General features: G+C 29.4%; 1 protein-coding gene across 3 annotated transcripts in view; it reads right to left on the reverse strand.

Annotated features, from left to right (window-relative positions):
• Nucleotides 1-234: 234 nt before the first annotated feature.
• The window catches only part of LOC118194108 (uncharacterized), a 37,309-nt gene continuing 14,837 nt past the window's right edge, over nt 235-22,706 (reverse strand). For 2 of the 3 annotated variants that reach the window (XM_035365300.2, XM_035365302.2), the window contains exons 3-5: nt 19,744-19,912; nt 7,988-8,186; nt 235-7,042 (exon numbers count right to left, since the gene is read on the reverse strand). In XM_035365300.2, the coding sequence (XP_035221191.2) occupies nt 6,814-7,042; nt 7,988-8,186; nt 19,744-19,912 (597 nt within the window). In that variant the 3' untranslated portion in view covers nt 235-6,813. Of the gene's footprint in view, nt 7,043-7,987; nt 8,187-18,853; nt 19,034-19,743; nt 19,913-22,706 lie in introns of those variants that run through there. The other variant, XM_035365303.2, reaches the window with a different exon arrangement.

Genomic DNA, 22,706 nt, shown 5'->3' on the forward strand with positions numbered 1-22,706 from the left:
GTCTATGCTCTTTAGTAATTGTCAAGCAGTGTTATTATCATTATAAAGTCCAAAATATCTTATGCGATATACGTAAAAAGTATTATGGCAATGTAATAAAAATTCAAGAACAGTACTTTGATTTTTTAAAACTAAACACATCTGCATATTTGCAAAAACTATTCTTCTAAACTTACAAACCTGTGCCAAGAAAATATAACTGAATGAATGTGTGAAGTAAAAAAGGAGAACATCTGAAAGCAACATATACTTTGAATTTATTATGTAAAAAAAACCAAACAAATATCATTATAGGTGATTTTATCACATTTCTCTCACAAGGTTTAAATTTAATGTTTCACAAAGGAGTTAAGTTGCTTTTGAAGTAAATCTTGCAATACACAGGGGATTAAATTGTGCTCCAGAAATCTGTAAGATTCTATGCGTGTACTTGAAAGGTTCTCTCCACTAAAGCATTATCAATGCAGATATCACAATTGCAAACAAAAACAATTATACGGATCAAAATGAATATGTCAGGATATATGTTAAGTTACTTTCCAAATGCTTGTACATACTTGAAGACAGTGCAAAACATTTCATAATTTCAAATAACATGGGCGCCTTTGATTTGGTATTTATTTCTTGAAAACTGACTGAAGTTGATGATGGAGCACTTAAAGTCCACTGAAAGAATACAGTTTCAGGATTCCATTAACAGTGGTTACAAATGTTTGCACACATAGTAATTACACTTAAAATCATCACAAAAAAAAAAAAAAAAAAAAAAAAAAAAAAAAAAAAAAAATAGAATTCATGTATTTCTTTAAAAACATTACAAAGGCTGATATGAAGTTACTGAAAACAATTTGAGGAAAAAAAAAAATTAACTTAAATCTCATAAATAAATTTATCTTCTAATATATCTACTAAAAATGATTATTTCAGAATATTCACGATTTGATTATCACAATCAATTTGACTGCTAAGAAAATATCCAAATTTTAAAGGGTAAAGAAATTCCATATTTTTTACAGGTTAAGAATACATAATTCAAATTAGCAATCGGAAAATGAATGGCATTGGCATTATTATAATTAAAGTCAAATTTTATATACAGTTAAAAATAACAAATGCTTTTTCTTTCATTTATGGCCAAATCAATTAACAATAGTAAATCATTTTTCCTTGCAAAAAAGTAAACAAATTTTCAATTCTAAAACAGACCGTAATATTAAGATTTTAATAAAAATAATTGAAATTACAGAGGAAAGACTTTATTACCTACCATTTAAAAAACTTTAACAAATGTATATTTGCATAAAAATGGATGTTTTTAAATTTTCCTTTTAATTAAGGAGGAATTTCTTTTTCCAGATTAATTTCTTCAATAAGTCTATGAATAAAGCCAATGTTAAAATAAAAATTAAACCCAACTTTCAAAAATTACAATACAATAGTTACAAGCTTTCATTAATTTTTCAAATGCAGTCTTACCATGATATTCTTTCAATCCCAATAAAACAAAACAGTTAACACGCACCACACAGAATTAGCCCGTAACGGAGAGAAAACACGAATTATCAAATGTGGTTACAAATTAATATTCTGGTTCATATCACAATGCAGTCTGTTCTTAAACATGCAATAACAATTTGTTTCAATTCAGAAGAACGGTCTTAAGAAGAAATATAACAAAATTACAAATAAATAGTTAAAAATGCTTAGATACCATTTTAAATATGAGCTACGGACAAATAAAATCTCTGTTGTAATGATTTGTTTTTCAATTCATATAGACATTTACTAATTAATACAGTTTTATGCAAAAATAATGAAATTTTAATTCAGTACATTAATAATCCAATACAACATTATGACATTTATTTCCCTTTAGTTCATTTAAACTTGACTGTACACAAACTTTGATTAGAAAATAACATACATCATATAAGCACAATATTTTTTTAAATATTTGAGAAATGTTTTTAACTATAATAGTTACGAAGATTTCAAACTAAGTTTTCCCCCCTTTTCAAGTATGTTTTAAATACAGTGCAATTATTAATTTAAAGAAATATTCTTTACAGGTCCTTCAGAAAATTGTCACTATAATTTAAGAAAGCTATATGACTGCAATCTTTTCCCAATGTTACCTTTAATATACACTTTTCCTTTAAATATATCACAGCTTTCAAGTGATTTCATTGTACGCAAAGAATATGAGAAGATATGGCAAGAAACTAGGACAAAATATTGCAAAAAATAAGTAAAGATGTGGATCATTCAGCCTAGAATCCAAATATTATTTCCAGCCTTATCAAAGTGAACTTACTGCTCTAGTTATTTTATCAAACAGATTTAAGACTTGCTTATGAACTATAAAGTAACAATAAGAATGTTTAGCTATACAAATGTTAAAGAAATACTTAAAGAATCAAAGGCATCATATTTTGACCAAATTTAGAATCATCACTAGCCCCATACTCTTTGCTAATTTACAAATCAGGTTTAAAATTTTAATGTGCTACACATTTCACACTATTTTATTTAAAATGCTTTCTTGATTTACAACTTCTTGTGAAAATAATTCAAAAATATATCTTTCTTATTTATAAAAAATTTTAATAAATAAAAACTGCAAATTAAAGAGAGATTCTCCAGAAAAAAAGAAAGACTGTTTCTAGGAAATACGTTCAAAAGACAATTATACAATAGAAATATGACTTCTAAAAGCACAATATTACCAGTTTTAAGACATAAAAAATTTACATATATGCCTTCAGAACTAGTAGCAAGTATTCAAAAATATATACAATATGACTAGAATCTGCAAGAATCCATATTACTACAAAAATTGCACAAGGTGCCCATCTCCCCTTAACAGGGAACTCCTCATTATACAAATTATTCTAACAAACTTTAAGATACAGAATTCTACATTTGACAGATTAATAAAGATTTGAAATTTCATATATACAGATATCTGCTTAAAACTATTTTCCAATGAAAAAAAAAAAAAAAAAAAAAAAAAAAAAAAAAAAAAAATCCGAGAAATAAATTGTTATGCTCAATAAATGAATAAAGGAGTAGATGCTAACATAGTTGGATCTCTCATTAATTTATACCCATAGGACTAAAAGGCTTTGTTCGTTATTAAAACACGTCTGCTTTTCCTGCATTCAAATTTTTCATAACTATTGTAAATGGAACAATGTAAAAAGCATAAAAAATAATTATATTTAAGTGAACAAATTTGAAAATTAATGAAAGTAAATTAAAATGAAAAAAAAAGGGGGGGGGGGAATTTACATCAAGACAGATGTTGCATAAATTATTAACAACAGTTTGATTTTGTGCATAACATTTTACTAATACAGTGTTTATTCTCCAATTGAATCCCCATGTTCAAGAACCACTTTTTAAATACTCCACAGCTGTGTTTCTCAACCATGCCTGCCCTTGTTGGCTTCTTACAGTTCCATAAAAGACAAAAAATAAAATTAACTGCATATGCAAACTATCACTGAAAATCTCAGAATTAGGAAATTACACATGGCAATTGTATTTTATGTTTGGTGTTTTGATCTTCTGTCTTGAAAATTTCAGTGTGCTGTATATTAGTGCTTCAAACAAATGCATGAAATTTGCAAAATTTTAACTGAGAGATAAAACATAAAGCTATCGAATTTTTCAACATTTTGAAGAAATCAGAGTTGTTTCCAATATAGGTTCCAAAACTACAAAGGCCTTAGAAGCTTCCTATATTCAAGTTTCACACTGCAAATAGTAGAACATTCATTCTATAAGTGAGACTTTAATATTTCCAGCTGCAAAAGATATAGTTAAAATAATGCTTAATGAAAAATATTTAATATATGTGCACAAGCTTGACTGATTTAATGCCTCTCAAATGATCCAGTTACATACTGAATCAATGATATGGCTAGTAACATAGAATCTGGACTTTTCAATAAAATAAATGAAAATCTTTTTTATTCATTTCAGACAGATGAGACAACACACATATTGAATGATGCACAATTGATTTTTTATCTCAGGTAAGAGTTTAACAATGACATTCATGGAGATATGTTATTTGCTAAAACTCTGCTGCCAACTCATACACACGAACATATTTTCTTAAGTCCTGAACAAGTACATCTAAGAAAATGGAATTGATTGGAAAATATATATATATATATATATATATATATATATATAGATATGTAGATTTTTATTTGGGTGAAGCTCGTACACATACTAGTAAATATAATGGCACTGTAACTAAAGTTAAGACCTGTGGCACCTGATGCTACAAGGATCCATTGTTTCATTCACAAGGAAGCTTTTGTGACCAAAAATATACCAGCTACATTCAAAACCATGTTAAAAGACATCATTAAGATTATCAACTTCATTAAGGCAGCTCTGAGCAGAATAATATTTTTATATGTGATGATACGGGGGTAGAGAGCAAAAACAATTTCTTCACTCTGAAGTTTGCTGGCTTTCACAGGATATGGTACTCACAAGGCTCTTTAAAGTAAATGAAATCAACAAAGATATTACACCAATGCCTTGCATTGTCACACTGGCCATTCAGACTCATTCTGTAGTTTGACTAATGAAAGGTATGAAACTACATCAGTAATGGCGAAATATGAGATTAAAAACTCAGAAGTGATAAAAAACCAGGATAGTCAGTGATCTACCAGAAGATCTAGAGATGTGATGAAAAACCGGGATAGTCAGTGCTACCAGAAGATCTAGAGATCTGATGGAAAACCGGGAGAATTGGCAGCTGTAGAATTCCATATTTTCTTTCTAGAACAAATATCTCATAGAAGGAGATACTTCTTTATTCACTCTTTCTCTTTAATCTTTCATCTAATAGCCAAGCTCTAGAGCAAAATTTTAGATCTGCATTTTCTGTTATCAGGTATGTTCATTATCAATGGCTGATTAATATTGAAATCCTTTTTTATGGCTATGAGAATTCAAGAACTATTCACTCATAAGAAGTACCTGCTAAATTGAAATGTCCATTAATGAATTATTCACATCATAATTTTAATAAACCATCTAGACTGCTACTTGAAGTGAAACAGAGAGAAAACTGCCAAATTTCAAATACTTGAAAAGGAAAAAAAATTGCCTTCACCCCATATTTTAGAAATTTACATTATCTTATTATTTAAACAGGACACGAAAATCTACTATACAGAATGAAAAGAAAGGAAAAAAAAAAGAAAGAAAGAAAGAAATGTTTCAGATTTTAAATTACGTCCAAAAGGGCTTTTTTTTAACGTTTTCTGTGTTACCTTTATTTATTAAATATCATGTTCTTTGCACTTAAACCATAAAATTCAGTTCAATAGCAATGTCACAAAATAATTTTAAAATGAGCACATCTAGAATTTCCGATACACAGTTCGACACTCTGGAGATAAAAAAGTTCCCCCCCCCAATAGAGTGTTGCCATTGCTCACTTTTAAATCATTGAGTTTGTTACTCAAAAATTCATTAAAGTTTTACAAAATATGAAATTGATAATAAAACAAATTCCAAATTTCAAATTTGGGATTTCGGATGCCCATATTCGCAGTAGGATTACGTCATTCAAAACTGGATGGCTCTAGATACCCTTGTTTTATCACAATGCGAGAAGTATACATACATTTATGCAGATTTTTCATTATTTAATTTCTTCAAATATAATGCAGAACTCTAACATTTTGTGGCAATAGTTTGAAAAGTGAACCAACGTTTATAGGAGCAAAATGCCAAAACAAAAGAAATAGTCCTTCGGGACTCAAATCCCTTCGGACTAAAAAAAAAAAGCTCAATTCAGATGAGAGAAATTTTAAAACTAATACTTTCCTCTTCAAACATTAACAAAAATTGGGCAGTTCTAGCTTTCTTAAATGATTATCTGACAATTTCCACAGCATATGAAAAGTGAAACTTTGCTTAATATTCAGAAAATGCAATGTAATGGCTCCTAATTACAAAGTAATGCATCTTCTGAAGTGCATTTTTATCAAAACATTAACTACTTTCTACTTATCATCTTTGTCATTTACATTTTTAAACATGGTGACAGCTTTTTGAAAATCAAGCTCATGGATATAAAACATCCACAAGTTTATTATTTAATAAACATTTTTTTAGCTTTTCCATTTTATGCTAGTAGTAAAGAATGGCATTAACATGTATATAATACAGCAAACTGTACATCCAAACTAACATCATTCTGAATATCAGCTTTCATCTATGAATTTGTAATTTTTAAGTAGAATGTAGGGAATTTCTGCACTTAATGAAATTATAAACAAATTCACAATATAACATATATACAAGTGACAATTTCTGTCTTCATACTAGAAAAGAAATTTAAGGAACTGGCAACAATTGTCATAACATATAAAATAAACATTTTGCATATCCTTATGTATCTAGAGTGAGATGCAGGTATTCAAATTACAAACAATGTAAATGCATGAAGCCAAAAATGTTTCTTCTAGTATGGAATGCATTACCTTTCAGTACACTTCTAATGCATGTGCATGTACGACATATAACATTTATTGGTGGCATACATACAAAAATATGTATATCCACATATTCACAATTAAGCAATCTGACACGCAATGAAAATTCATACAAATCCACATTCATTCATTTAGTTCTAACTGCTATGTTTAATAATAAATTAAATTTCTTAAAAGATGTTGGTATTTTATCCTGTTTCCTGGTCAGAACACTGGGTATGATAAACACATTAAGCAAAATGTAAGTTAAACAGTGATCAATCCCTAAAAGCTGTAAACATCATCCACAATTTGATTGGGTATTAGATGAAACACTTTCTGCACGCGTGGTTCCGGACTGACTAGATCTGCTGCTGAGAGATCGATTTTCGGTGCACTTCTTGGTGAGAAGAGACTGTGTCGCAAGTTCCTCTGAATAGTAGTGTGGAGTATTGAGGTAGTCTTTAAGCCTTCGTGGTAGAGGCAGATAGTCTATTAGGTCCCTCCTCAGGGTCTTTAAAATAATAAACCTGCAAAGATTTAGGATTAAGAGATTTAACTCTAGGACTGTGTATTACAGGTGATATAAATGGAATTGAATATGTATAAAGCATGTATTCTAAGGCTCATAATAAAATTTAGTTTAAAAAATTAAATATTTATTACAATATTTTAAAATTTTATTTAAATTAAAATTTTTCTGCAAATATATTTTATTAATAAAATTGCCAATATCTGATTTGTCCTTTAACAAATCAGATATTTATAGGGCTTGTTAGAAAACAATATTTTCATACAATCTATTCCCTCAAAACATTTTTGAAAACATCTTATTTTTCTAAGTGCAAAAGTCTAATTAACAATAATAATTTAACATATTTAAGGGTTTTTTAATAACTATCAATATCTATCAAATGGTAAATAAAAAACAAAGGAGTAACTTTTGATTACATATTTTTATGGCTTTACAATATTTGGCATAGATCCTCAAGCATGGGGGGTCCAGAAATGTATGCATTTTTGTATTCAGGATTACATGTCTATGTGTTTTATATATGTCTGTATATATGTACATACATATGTATCTGTGTCTGTGTCTTTATGCACACATATATGTGCATACATACAGAAACTTCTGAATCCAGTCCTGATAACATAAGAGTACCTATATTTGCCTGAACTACAAATACCAAATAATAAAAAGCAATTTTAATAACACTCAAAACTAGGTTACAAATTACAACACGTATTAAAGAAAACTAGTTACTTAAAAATTTTTAAATATGGATTCAATATTTAAATTACACTGACATTTCTCAATACAAATAACATCCTAAATGTAATTACAATAAACAGGATAACATAGCAGAGGAGGGAGGGGGAAGTGATTGGGGAACTGTTTACAAAAATTCCTTATGATTACTTTTAAAATTAATAAAATAAGAATAAAGTTACATTTCCTTATTACTACTTACCTACACATATGTTGAAGTGATTGAACTTGTTTAAAACGAGAGACAGGGTGTAAAAGCTGAACTCTCATAGGTCCTAAAATAGGTCTTCGATGTAAGAAAAACAGATAACGACCACTTCGAGAATGAGCTACTGCACTGTCTATAAAATCTACTATAGTGTTGCTGCGAAATTTCTGAAGGCAACCAAAGCTGAAATTACCTAAAAACAAGGAAAATGATTTATATATACTCACAAGACACAATTAAAAATTGAATCAATTTTGATATGAAATAATTAAGTTTAAAAATTTTTATTCTCAATACAAAGCTTTAATATCGACTCATTACTGTATTCCTGTACTAAAATTTCCATTTATACTTACAAATAAGTAAATTCTGGGTTGAATTACTTAATTATCACAAAACAAGTCATCTACTTATGGGAAATGACATCTTTATGAAGATTTTAAGCCAAACTGACCCATATTTATGTTATACATGAGTATATATATTAAAAACCTTGTGTTCTTCCCATACAGAATAGAATCCATGGTGTGTAAAGGAACAGAATCCAGTATTTTTCAACTTTAACCATTCATCCATTATTGAAAATCATTTTCTGAATTTTTTTCAGCAGTGCAATTCATTAAATTATTCAGATAAATTATCAATCAGACAGAACTTTACACATATGTGTTTTAATTTTTGAATTACTGAGAGATGCTAAATATATTGTTGTAATTATTAACATTAAGATAAACAATAATAATATAAATTTTAAATAAACTTTTTCAACTGAATAATTAAAACCCAATTTATTCCCAAAACAAATCAAAAAGTACTTCGGGAATCCGAAGTGAAAATCTGAATTTTGTCATATAATCATATAAATATAGAAACATGCAGTGGTTTATGTATATGTGATCTTGTGTGCTCCAGTTAAATGGCACATTCTAGGTACGATTTTGCAAGTGTGTGCAGGGAAACAGGTAGAGTGATACAGTCGTACATGAAAAATACAACATAGGATCTGATGTGCATATGTTCTCTAAGTAGATGTAACACTTCCCAAGGAGGGATATGCAAGATTCCAAAATCAAAAATAAATGACAAGAAAGCAAACTTCAACAGCTGGCGGTACCAGTAAAAAAACTTCGCCAAAAAGAACAGCTGAGTCAGTGTGAATAAAAAAGTGAAAGTGTGCATGGCATTGTCAGCAGATTATTTTACCGTTAGTTTAAATATGTTACAAACTTTTTACTACACTTTTTCTGTGTGTATGTAAAATAAAGATATATTATCAAAAGCTATTATCTTCATTGAGTTGGTGATTTGATCGACACATATTTTACAGATATCCAGCTTTCCAAAATGTCGAGAGATGAAGTCAAGTACACCTTGAAGAATGGTTCTTCAAAATATAGAGCAAGCAGTTGTCATCCCAATCCTTACTGACCTCACGGGGGCAGATGTAGCATACTCTCGGAAGAGGTAACCAAATGTAGTGTGTGCAGTCATGACTCGTCAAACTCCAGTCATATTCCAAACAAATGTCACACAACAAACAAAAATTTTGCAAATAATTAATATACCTGATATTTCTATGCATAGACTTCACAATTAAAATAAAAAATGCATTAAAGTAAAATAAAATAAAAATATTAATTGATTAAACACTGCTTGAATTTTCATATAAGCATAAAATCTTCATCAAACAGTAATCATCACTGATCACTTACAAATTCATTAAAAAAAAAGGGGGGAGAGGACAAAGGATTATAACAACAATTTTGCCTGAACTCCAGAATTTCTATTTATAGGACTGACACTTTGATAACAATGTTTTCTGAGTTTTAGACTATTTCAAACATTTCTCTTTCTTTTCACAATATTCTAATTTACAGTTAAGTTTCAACAGATAAGGGAGGGATTAAATTTTAAACATATTAAAATAAACTAAATAAACTAAATTAAAATAAACTAAATAATATTCTTTCTGAAGCTACTTCTACTATAACATTCTCCACTTTTTTCAACTTGCTAACAGACTGCATTGAAAAAAAGTATTACTAATGAATTTTAACATATTCTATTAGAATGATGCACCATATACAAAAAAGTGAAGAAAATTCAGCTGCTGCATAATTTATAATTTTGGAATTTATATTTAATGATGAACTGTTTTATTTAGTTGCTGTTAATAATATGCATACACAAAAGATATAAATTGGATATTAATAATTTATAATTCTGATATAAGTGGCATGAATACCTTTAGTGGTTCGAGATGCTAATAAAACAACTTCCAACCTAACACACACACAAAAAAAAAAAAAAAAAAAAAAAAAAAAAAAAAAAAATTGTGCATTTTATGAAATTCTAAACAAATTCCTAGATTCTTCATTGCCATAACACTTAAGGGAAAAAGAAAACCAATCTCTGCCAAAATTCATGAGGAATAATCGTGTAAAATACATACAGCTATGGTTTGCCCAGCATCTTATACTCCAAATCTAAGACTACCTACAAGAAAGTCTTAGAAGTTCAGAGTTCTATGACATTGTCAAGTAAAAGATGAATCAATTAAGTGGACAATTCATGTGCAACATCCATATGTTCTAATGTTATGAGAATACAGAAGAAAGTACTACATAAATTGTAAAGAACAATAAAACTTTTTTTTTTTTTTTCCTTTTTAATTCTGTACATCATGCGGTTTTTTTTTTTTTTTTTTTTTTTTTTTTTTTTTTTTTGTTGTTGTTTTGTTTTGTTAGAACTGCAGTTCACAAATTAAATGAGTTTCAATAAATTATAAATTAAACCAGTCTGATGTGAAATACTTGAAGCCTTATATTTAATGAATTATTAACCTCAGCATTTTTCTGAAGCAAGCTTTAGCTTTTCAGATTTAAATTTGATATGGTAAACAAGAAAAAAAGTGTCTTAAATGAGTTTGACAGTATCCAAAACAAAAAGACTTAAAATTTGTCTAAGAGCATAAAAAATATTTTTAATTCATAACAACATCAACAATAACAAAAAGCTTACATTACAGAAGCTTAATTAATTACAATTTCACCAATACTTATTAAAAATTACATGCTAAGGATAAATAGCAAGATAAATAAATCCAACTGACCAAAAAGAAATGATAAAATTTTGTCCTCTACTAAAAATCCATTACTCCACTTTTTAATCTGGTATTATAAAAGTTCCATTTTTAATATTAAAATTACATTAATTTAATAACTTTTACCATTTTAAACATTTTAATTTTATACTTTAATAATTAAAATCTAGAAAGATTCAGTTTCATTTATCAGCCACCCAGACGGTATAGAGGTTAAGGGGTTAAGGGGTGACTGTGATACCAAAGGGCCCAGGTTGGTAAAAATATATTTATGGGTACATTTTGGCGGTACATGGATACCGAGTTTGTGCAATTCTTTGACGTGTTATTTTGGCTTTGTGTAGCGGCAATTTTTGGCCCAAAAATCGCCACTACACAAAGCCAAAATACCAAGACAAAGAATTGCACAAACTTGGTATCCATGTACCCATCGACCTATTTTCATTTCAAAAACATCAGAGAATTGCACAAACTAGGCATTGCCCACTCACTTCACTTTATACACATCAAACTATATTCATTTAAAAAGTCAAAGGAGTGGACAACAAAAAAATACATAATCTCAATAAACTACATTTTAAATCAAACAATGAAATAACATAAAAAAGGAACTTCATCTTTGTATTACACAAAGGAAATATCCATTGGCCTTATTTACAAATTAACATGTCTTCAGTCAAACAAAATTCCTTAACAGCATCCAAAAACTTCCTAAAATTATTTGAACTAGAATCTGTATACTGTTGTCGCCACATAAATTCACAAAATAAGAGTAAAAAATATCCCCCGTAATGCCATTATCGCCAGATCATGCGCATTTCCTTTTTACAAACAGGACACTTTATAATGGCTACTAAGTAAATCTTCATTTACACACCAGTCAAGTAATGCTCTTTTACCCTTTCTTTCCAAATTGTTCAGAAACTTCAAATTAATCTTATCACATTCAGCCATGCCATTTTACCATCTAAACCACAAAACAAGCGATATACTTCCTAACCAACACACACCAGAAGCCCTTACAAATTTACCGCAATCATACAACTGATTACATCATTATAGGGTTTCCATAACATTCAACTACTCAGGCTACCATAAATGAAACAATAACTTCGCAATTATACAAGGGGTACCCTTCTCTCTACTCTAAATGCCAGGTTCGAATCCCGGAAAAGGCATGGATGTAAATTGTTTGTCACCTCATCAGAGGTAAGGATGTACGCCTATTAGGTGCCTCCACAATAAAATGGCCACCACTTCTGGCCTTAGGAGCGGCCAATGCTGAAAAGGCAAGTGCCCACCGTTCGATTAAAAAAAGGTAGAAATTTAAGAAAATGTTTATTTTCAGTCTGAAGAGAAAAAAGAGAACATTCAACTCAAATAATTCATAGGACTAATGTTAAATATATTTGATAAAATTTCAGGAAAACTGGAATTAGAAGATAGAAATTTTTCTGCATTCAAAGGGCTCAAAATTTATAATTAGAATCAATCTTTTTCACTTTTTACAGGGCCCATTCTGTTTGAAGGGAGAGAAAAATCTTTTGTTTCCCTTGTGTATTGGCATTTTTATGACTAGTGACTGTGCCTGTGAAAAATTTCTATTTCCTTCCATTCATTCATATGATTTTCTGAACTGCAATTTATAAAATCAGTCTAAACAATAAGAAATATCCACACTAAATTGTGCTACATTTTCTACACTTATATAAATTTATTAATTTTATCAATTTATGGAATTACCAGATTGATAAAAGCCTCTAGAGGTAGGTCTTTTTTCATTACTCTTGATTTCATTACTTTTTTCATACATGTACAGAATTTATGAATCGATTTGATATTTTATTGCATCTTTACAAAGTTATTTTCATTTGCTTATTTTACTGAAGATCTATTCTTTATCATTTGTATGTTAAATCTCTAAATTTGTCCTAATATTACAGCCAGGGCTAATTCCTAAAATTAGAAATGATAGAATTTTATAGAATGGCATCAAGAACGGGTACACAAATTACTGAATAAAACAATAAATAATGAATAACCGAAAAAAATATAAAGAGGTAAAAATATTAATTAACAATAAACAAGTGTATAATGAATTAATATATCATAAAAATTAAATAAAAATGAATAAATTATTTTAAATTAAAAACAAACAAATGAAAGGTAATTAAGTTCAATTAGTGGTCTGAGATAACGCTTGAGAGAAGCCAAAAGGAACTTAAATAACCAAGCCTTGTATAGGATTCAAATCCTACAATTCAGACTAACAGTCCATTAATTACTATGCATACCAAGAGAACAATAAAGCAAATATTTTTATTAGTATTCATCGAACAGAGGTTTCAGTGTATTATTATTATTATTTTCTTTTATTTATTATTATTATTATTGCTTTTATATTCCACTTACAGACAATTTAACCAACCGAATGTAGCTCATAAAAGTTTCTCTTTCTGAAAGGGTAGCATTTTGACAATAAGGATTTTCTTCCTCAGGTGTTCGGCTCAGGCTCAAGTTTTCGCACATGTTTGTCTCTTCCCAGAAAAATTGAGTCTCACTCTGTATCTAGTATCAATATCAGTTTCACTAACTCTTAAACAAAATGTGGGATTAATTTTTTTGTCAAAATTGCAATCCAGTGAGACATCGGTTGAATTCAAGCCTTGATCACAAAAATATTTCATATCATATTACATATGTCTCATGTTTTTAGCTTATATATTACTGCATATGCCCATTAAGTTTCATCATTTTTAAGTAAGTTTTATTTTTCAGAGCACAATTAAAATCTAAACACTAGTTGAATTAAGTTCTTTAAAAGCAATATGTTTCATTTCCAGCTATGCTTTATATTTTAAAAAATAAATAAATAAAAAATTCTGGAAGCTTTTAGATTTTATATTATGCCCAAAGGGGTGTTTTTTTTTTAATGTTTTGTGTGCTACCTTTACTTATTAAATAGTAAGGTTATAGTATATTACCTTACTTATTAAATAGTATTAAATAGAGGTTCTTCGCACTTAAACCATAAAATTCAATTCAACAGATCATAAAATAATTAAAAGTGCATATTTTAAGAATATCCGATACACAGTCTCGTGTGCAAGAGAAAAAAAATGCTCTTTTTTTTTTTTTTTTTTTTTTGTTTCATTGTTCGCTTTGAAATCATTGAGTTTGTTAATAAAAAATTCTTTAATGTTTGACAAAACAGGAATAGATAAAAAAAAAAAAAATTCAAATTTGGGCTTCCAGATGCCCACATTCGAATGGAGAATTACGTTATCCAAAATTTGATGTATGCAAGTAATGTTGTTTTCCCACAGTGCAAGAAACATACATATATTCATGTAGATTCCTCATTATTTAATTTCCTGAAATATAATGCTGTCCTCTAATATTTGGTGGCAACAATTTAAACTGACATTTATAGTAAACTGATGGAAAATGCCAAAACGAATTAATAGCCATTCTGAGAAAATTGCCCCTTTGGGGGGGGGAAAAGGAGGAGAGAGAGAGAGCGCTTCTATATCATAAGGAAATTTTACGAGTAGCAGCACAAAGCAAATGATAGCATTTTGGAAGGGCGTATATATATATATGCCCTTCCAAAATGCTATCATTTGCTTTGTGCTGCTATCCGTAAAATTATTCACAAAGCTTTCCCTTCCAAAATGCTATAAATCAGCTATAATCATAAAGTTAATGCATCGGCTGAGCAAGGCGTATATATATGCCCGCGGCAGTTAAGGGGATAATTTGTTCTCTGAACATCCATTAAAATAAACCACAAGCCGCCACTGCATGTTTTGCTGGGACTTATTATCAGCAACTCTACCTAACTTATATTCTGACTTCAGTGTCTTGCTAGCTAACGTATAAAATATGTGCCATTAAATAACTTTAGCCAGCTTCAGTAGTCTCTTTTATGTATAGTCTCAGACTAACTTACCTACATGGGAACTTAACATTTTATTATATTAATTTAAATACCTGCAGGCAGTAGAAATTAGCTGACTTTGGTTCATTAATTGCCTCAATTTTGTTTCAGACTCTGTGATTTGTTTCAGACTAAGGGATAACTTGCTATCAGTCTAGCAGGATCTACAAGACATTAACCACAAGCTTTTAGATACCACAAAACCTAACATTTGGTACCCAACTATATTACAAACCATGTTGCAAGACAAAGTCACATTTAGCCTGACACCAGCAAGTTTGATAGAAGTATTTGGCTTTTCCATGGACACTATGTGAGCATCAATGAAACCATCTAGTAGTTTTAACAACAGAAGTTCCTGACTCTTTTAGAAACACAGCTATCTCTTTTAGTCAGGTGTCCTCCTGACTTTTTTAGAAAGTTTGGAAATGCATCTTTTGCTATACCCACGCGGGATCAAATTCTGAAGTGGTAGAAAGGTATTGGAAAAGTTTCCAATGTGAACCAGGGAGTGAGAGCTACAAATCTGAAATATTTAAAACTGCACTTCCAAGCATTCAAGGAAAAAAACTAAATACTATAACAAAATATCCAGTTTACCTCTTACCAATAATAGAAAAAAAATTATCTGCAACTTAACACAACAAACAAACTGGCATCATTTTTGAGCTAGTGCTTTTTTAAGGCACTGATTTAAGATTTTACTCACATATCAGAACCTTTGTTAAATCTTAAAAAGAAAAAGACTAGATTCATTTAATCAGCACAAGCTGACATGGTTTTTGAAGAACTTATGTGGCAATAATCAAAGCCCATCTTAAAACTTCCTGAAGATGGTAAATTAGAAATCGTCGCAGATACATCTGATATCATGTAGGAGACATGTTTATGCAAGATGGACGCCACCAGCATAATTTAGTAGAACATTTAATTTAAATCAAAGAAAATATATCATTTCTGAGAGAGAAACATTAACAGTTCTGTTGGCTGTTCAAAATTTCACTTTTTCAAGGTACCTGTTACTGTATAATTAGATCGTGCGGCCATAGTACATCTGTATTCTGGGAAGAATTTGTCACCCAGACTCATATGATGGGTTCTATAAATTACAAGAATACATTTTAAAAAATTAAACATACTCTCAGGAAATAAAATGCTGTAACAGATGCCACATTCAAGGAATAAACTAGATGATGAGAGGAAAAAATTAATATCTGCCATGTTGACTGTAGTAATTTTAGATTCACGAGAAAGAATTATTTCAGAATTGAAAGTAGACTCTAAATTTAATACAGACTACCTATGTTTTTTTAAAAGATTCCAATCACTTTGAACCTCATGATATAATAAGACTTAGGACTAGGGCTGCTAAATATAAAAGCATTGATAATCTTTTCTATGCAAAAACAGACCCTTATCAACCACAGTTGACTATCACATGGAATGTGAACAGAAATACAGTTAAAATTGTCTGCAGCTATATAAGAAATTATGACCACTGTTAGGATAGCTGTGTTAACGAATCAATCTATGCAATAAGATCAATAAACACAAAAACCACAGGGAATATTAACGACTGAATTATTCCTTGTCAGAAAATTAAATACACCCATTGATGATTTTTTTAAAGATGAAAAAAAAAAATTATTTGCAGACATTCTGAAATTAGTGGATGAGGCAATGTGCAATTCAGATATGGTTCGTGAATAAAAAAAAAAAAAAAAAAAAAAAAAAAAAAAATTTTTCGTGTATATAATGAGGAAAGGTAGAAAAATTTTGTAATAAGTTTGAATGATTCTTTTCAATCGAGAAAACCAAGGAACAGAGTGTATTTAAAAAGACAGAATACTGAATCACAAAGGAGAATGTAGATCAGGTAAAAAATATTATGAACAAGCTGAGATTCCATTTATAAGCAAGGTATTGCAGGTTACTTAACATAAGATGAGGATTGACTTGAGGATAGTAGGGTTATCAAGAACATTCAGTTGATCCAGCATCTTCATCTATGTCACAAAATTCCCCCACCCCAAATAAATAATAAAAAAATAAGTAAATTAAAATTTAAAAATAGTGGGGGATTCTGGGAATGAAAAGACCCAGATTAGATGTCTCAAAAAGAAGAGCTATAGAAGATGAGCGAGCCAAGACAGAAAAGAACAAATGTCAATGGTTCAGGAAAAAAATTCAAGAATCCCACAGATATCACACCAGCTGGGTAAAAAACAATGGCAAGGTGAAGGATGGTGAAAAGGAAGATGTTCCTGGAGAAATAGATTCAATAAAAAAGACTTGGATTAAGAGGAAAATGAATTGTTAGTCAAGGTGAAATCTATGCTATAAATAGCCACCAGAAGAGAAACCTAGATAGAAATTCAAAAGAACAAGCAAGCAAAGAGCACAGATGAATGGCAGAACAGAGAGTGCAGATCGCATATGGAAAAGTAGCATTCCAAAGAAACAACTGGCTCTATCGGAATATTCCAAAGGGTAAAGAAATTTGATGAGAATAAAGGACCAAGTCCAGAAACAGAAAAGGCCAGATGATGATAACTATCAGCCTCAGAGACATACTTCAACAGAGTTAACAGAAATATGATTTATCCCACTTGAAGTGAGTCAATAGAAAAGGACATTTGACTTCTACAAAAATAAGATCGGTGAAATTTTCCTTATTTTTTCAGGTATTAGTTAATTTTACCTCAAGCAAGGATATAAGATGAATACAATAAATAAGTTTTTTCCCCTTAATGTATTTATCTACTTTTAAGAATTTAATCTTTGTATGTTAAACACTATTATGTTATGTTTGCTCAAAAGCCTGTATTGAAAAGAAATTTTGGAGGAAATACATATCAAATAATAGAAAATATTGCACATTGCTACGTAAGTTAAATCTACGAAAAGTAATCTTTTGAATTGTAGCATTTTAAATGACATTTAATATCTTGACTTCATGAATATATATATTAAAAACTAATGTATTGTAAAAGCAAAAAGTGCTCTTCATAGTGTGTATGATAAATGAAAATAAAATGATAGCATATTGGTAATGAATTAAAGTTAAGCTCTTCAGTCAACCTTTATAAAGTTCACATTGTTTCACCCAATACAATGCTGGACAGCAGGGTGAAAAAAAAGAATTTAGACGGAAAAACGTAAATTATTCCTGGAAAAAGATATAATATGCAAGACGATGAAAAAAAATGTAAAGAATGAAATTTTGCAGAATGTAAAATTTAGCATCCTGAATTCAATTGAGTATTTGTAAGAGCTGGCTCATGCTTTTAAATTTTACAACTTTAAAATCTTATCCAACGTCATTAAGACCTTTCTTTGCAATTTGTTTAAACTCTGATGTAATATATGTTAAGTAACTAATTATTATGATTTAAACCTTTAATGTAACTCTTTTCCATAGTTCTCACCAGAATGCAAATTAGGTTTTTGGGTATTTAAGCTGTTTTTAAATTGTTTAAATTAGAGCTTCTAGCAGCTGTGCCTTGCTATTATTTACTATCCCAGCTTTACTTAAGTTGCCAGCATACATAGTTTCAGACTTTTTATATATAGTCTCAGACTACGTTATTTATCTAAAAGTTAACTTTCGATTATGTTAATTTAAATACCTGTGAGCAGCAGAATTTCTTCAACTGTCACAAAAGAAGTGCAATTCTGTTCATTTAAGAATAAAATTTAAAATGTTACTTTAACCTTCTCAAGACTTATTATTATTTCAGATTAAGCAATAACTCACTACCAGTCTAGTATGATCTGCAGAACATTAATCACAAACTTTCAGATACCGCAGAACTCACAATATGCCAAATTTACATTGTTTGTTCATAACCTACATTTTCATATTTTATTAATACAAGACATTACAGTTCTGTGTTGGCAGCAAGTCCATTGAATCTTTTTTTGAATAAATACACCTGGTCTGTAGTGTTATACAATGTGGGATGACTGAGACACCAACAGCTATAACTGATGAACTCTGGCAAAAAAAAAAAAAAAAAAAAACTACATTGGCTAGATTGGAATATTTAAAAATATTATTCAAAATCTGAGTCTGAGCAGCAGTTATTGTTGCCCACAATAGACACATTCAGTACTGATCACAGTGCATTTTACTTATGCAACTAACTTGAAATTTTTATAAATTCACCTTTGTATCATAAATGTGTTAAAAAACTTTGCTATCATTTTACATTGCAGGTGTTGCATATTTAATATCCAGCAATTTATTTCTTATATTACATAAACCATAGACATAAATGCAGAAATAATGCCAAAAGTTTTTTTACGGACTTTTTTGAGTTTTGGTTTAATTTATACTAAGTTAAACAGATTTTATATTATTCAGTTTAGTTCTACAACATGAAATGAAGCAAATATAGTTTGTGACATGAAACAGAATAATAAAGAAGATTATTAATTGTTAGTTTCAGTGGCAAATGAAATTATTACTTTCATTTGTACCACTTAATTCTTATAAAAATTTCAATTCATGGTAGCCTATTTCTGAATAAATATTTATTCTTTATAACTAATGATGCATGCACATGACTATGTGAAAAAATAAATCTGATTATAAATTACCATATTTTTTTTTTTTTTTTTAATATCACTTAGAGGCCGCACTTTAAGCAATTAACTGTGAATATATCTATAATCAGAAACAAAATTAAATGTTCTTATATTTACCATGATCGTGCTCTATTCGTACATGCCGAACTAATCCATTCAGTTTAAAAGTCAAACTGAAAATGTAATGCTCATCAGAACTGTCTCTAACTACAAATGATCCATCAGGTTCTCCAGCAAGTAACTTTTCAGCAGTTTCACCACTAATAGGTCCCCAATACCATCCACACTGTAAAGAAGGAACAACCTATTATTTAATATACATAATAATGCAATTTTATGACAGCATTCAATGGTTTAACTCAAGATTACAGAAGAATATCGGAAAACTTTCAGATTGCTATAATCTGAACAAAAAAGTGATTGGACTAGTCAGACTACAATAGATTTTAAGCTACAATAAATAAATAAATAAATAAAATAAAAATTTAAAAAAAAAGTGAAATTCTGATATAATTTGTACATATCTTTGAAATCAAGCTTCAGCTTGGAATTTATGAAATGAAACACCCTGTTTTGACAATAGGTGTGGTAAAAATAAGCAAATTCTATATTTGGAGCTGCATTTGTTGAGGACTCTAGAATAAGGAAGACCATTTATGAAATGAAGACACATTCAGATAATATTACTTCATCAGCACAAAAAATGCCAAATATTTACACAATTAGTGATAAAGCTGAACTGTATATCCTTTTAAATCAAAATGGAAAAGCACTATACGATAAAAATGTCATGAACTAACAAAGTCACAAATATATGAAAATGTATTTGCATGATTTTTTACATTTCAGTAATAAAATGCAGCTGAAATGCAAATTTCTGTATTAATTAGCAAATCCATTTTGCCTAGGCAATTTAGGGAAAGTACTCACTTCTTTAATTCCACAACACAATTTCAGCGAGACACGGTTCTTCAGTCAAATCCAAACAATTTAATACTTTTTTAACTGGTTTTAATTTGTGATTGAATTAAAATGATACCAATTGCAGTACTCTGACAATAACACTGTTTTGCTGCTAAAAGAGGAGTTTTTGTTCTGCTGGTGGCAAATACTGAACATAAACAGTCGAAACTAGCAGAAAACAGCAACTGTAATAACTAAAAATGTTTTAAACACTATACTAACCATTAATACAAATTTATTAGATGATTTTTTAATAAATTATTTTTAATGAAAAATGCATGTTTTAATAAATATATATTCAAAATAAAAAATACCATTTTAATTAACATGTAATTCCAATAATGGGAAAAAATTGTCATTTCTAAAAAAACAGGTGATCAACTTTCTTCAACAGGTACTAGTCAGATATGATGCATTATGGAAGCCAACGAACCACAACTGACACAATTAAAGTTTGTCTCGCACGTAGCCCAAGATAAACCGAACTCAAAGCTAGTGAAGTCTCTTACGTCCAATTTGGCTTGGCCACCTGACATATTTCAAAGATAGCTTCATGTTAAGAGGGCCATTTTGTCAAAAAGAAAATTTTAATATACAATTTGTAGTCATCTCTCAATACCATTATATCTATTCCTTGCACTGGTATGCCGTTAAATCTAGTTCAAAGTTTTTTATTTGCAGAAGTACTGAGTAAAAAAGTTAAGTCGATTGCATCACCTGCAAGAAAATTAATATCATTACATCCTACAGAATGCAACAACTCTATTAAAAAAAAAAAAAAAAAAAAGGCATCATCAGTAGTCACAATAACGTATTTTCTAGGACAGAAGTTAAAAAGGTATGCAGTCATTTACATGATAATTTAGCTCTACTTACAAAGAAACTAAAACATGATGAAGAAGAAAGACAAATATGCCAAGCTAGAATGTAAGATTTTTGTCTTTGAAATAACTCCAGAAAATATGCAGATTTTTGATGCAGAAATAGCAAGGTTCTTTTGACAGTTGAACTATTCCATTCCCTGACAATGAAAATCCACCCTTTAAATGACTGATTACTACGAAAGGTTACACGTGCCTTAAAAAGAAACAAATGACTGAAAACCTGCTAAGTATAGAACATAATAAACTGATATCAAATAATGAAAAAAAAAATTGGCAAAAAATTTACAGCGATTCAGAATGCTTAGAGCAATATTCATAACGAATTCAGTTGATACTATTTGTATGGATTTTGAATATATTTTCCTTAGTTCCTTAGTTCCGTAAAAACAACATTACAAATATTCTGCTCATCTTAATGGACGGTATATTATACCAGCATTTGTTACTGTACATTGTAGAGTCATTGTTATATCGGAGGAAGAAGATAAAAAAATTTGCAATGGGATTCCAACTCTGGACATCCCGAAGAAAAGCTGAATGTGTTTCCAGTTACATCATGAAGACACGGCGGAAACGAGAGAGAAAAATACCTTATAGTATAATACTTAACAATACATAAAAATGATACAGAGAATTGGGTTTAAAGTACAATAAATTCAATCATGAAATAATTCAACATTATTGCATATGAACTACATAATCAAATAAGCAAAAAAGAAATATTTACATTCTGTTTTATGACAAACCATTCTGTGCTCTACACTATAACTTTTCTATCAAAGTTAACACCTTTTCTTCATATATGACTCTAGGTTTCAGCTTTTAATGATTGAGTTTTAAGAAAAATAGCAAGTTTAAGCATGTTAACTCTTGTTTGCACAATGTGTCATAACAATCAAATATCATGTGCCAATAAATAGTGGCAATATACATGCTAACCATTTCTATAGCATTAAATAACAACTCTTAAACTTGAAAGATCTCATGTTGTACTTTATGAATACAAACATGCACATAATTTGATTATAGTATAATTAAATGCTTATTACTTAATCATCTGTTTAATAAAATCTTTTTCAGACAGTAGAGAGGAGTTTATGGTCAGGGTTTGTTTTCATATGATTAAAAAATTATACTTAATATTCTAAATTATTCATATAAACAACAATTAAACAAATTTAGAGCTGCAGAACAAAAAGTCAGGAAATAAAATGATAATTACAAACCTAGCAG

The sequence above is a fragment of the Stegodyphus dumicola genome, chromosome 1, assembly GCF_044657685.1.
Source record: "Stegodyphus dumicola isolate Sdum_Otavi_A_Nest chromosome 1, ASM4465768v1".
Lineage (NCBI taxonomy): Eukaryota > Metazoa > Arthropoda > Arachnida > Araneae > Eresidae > Stegodyphus > Stegodyphus dumicola.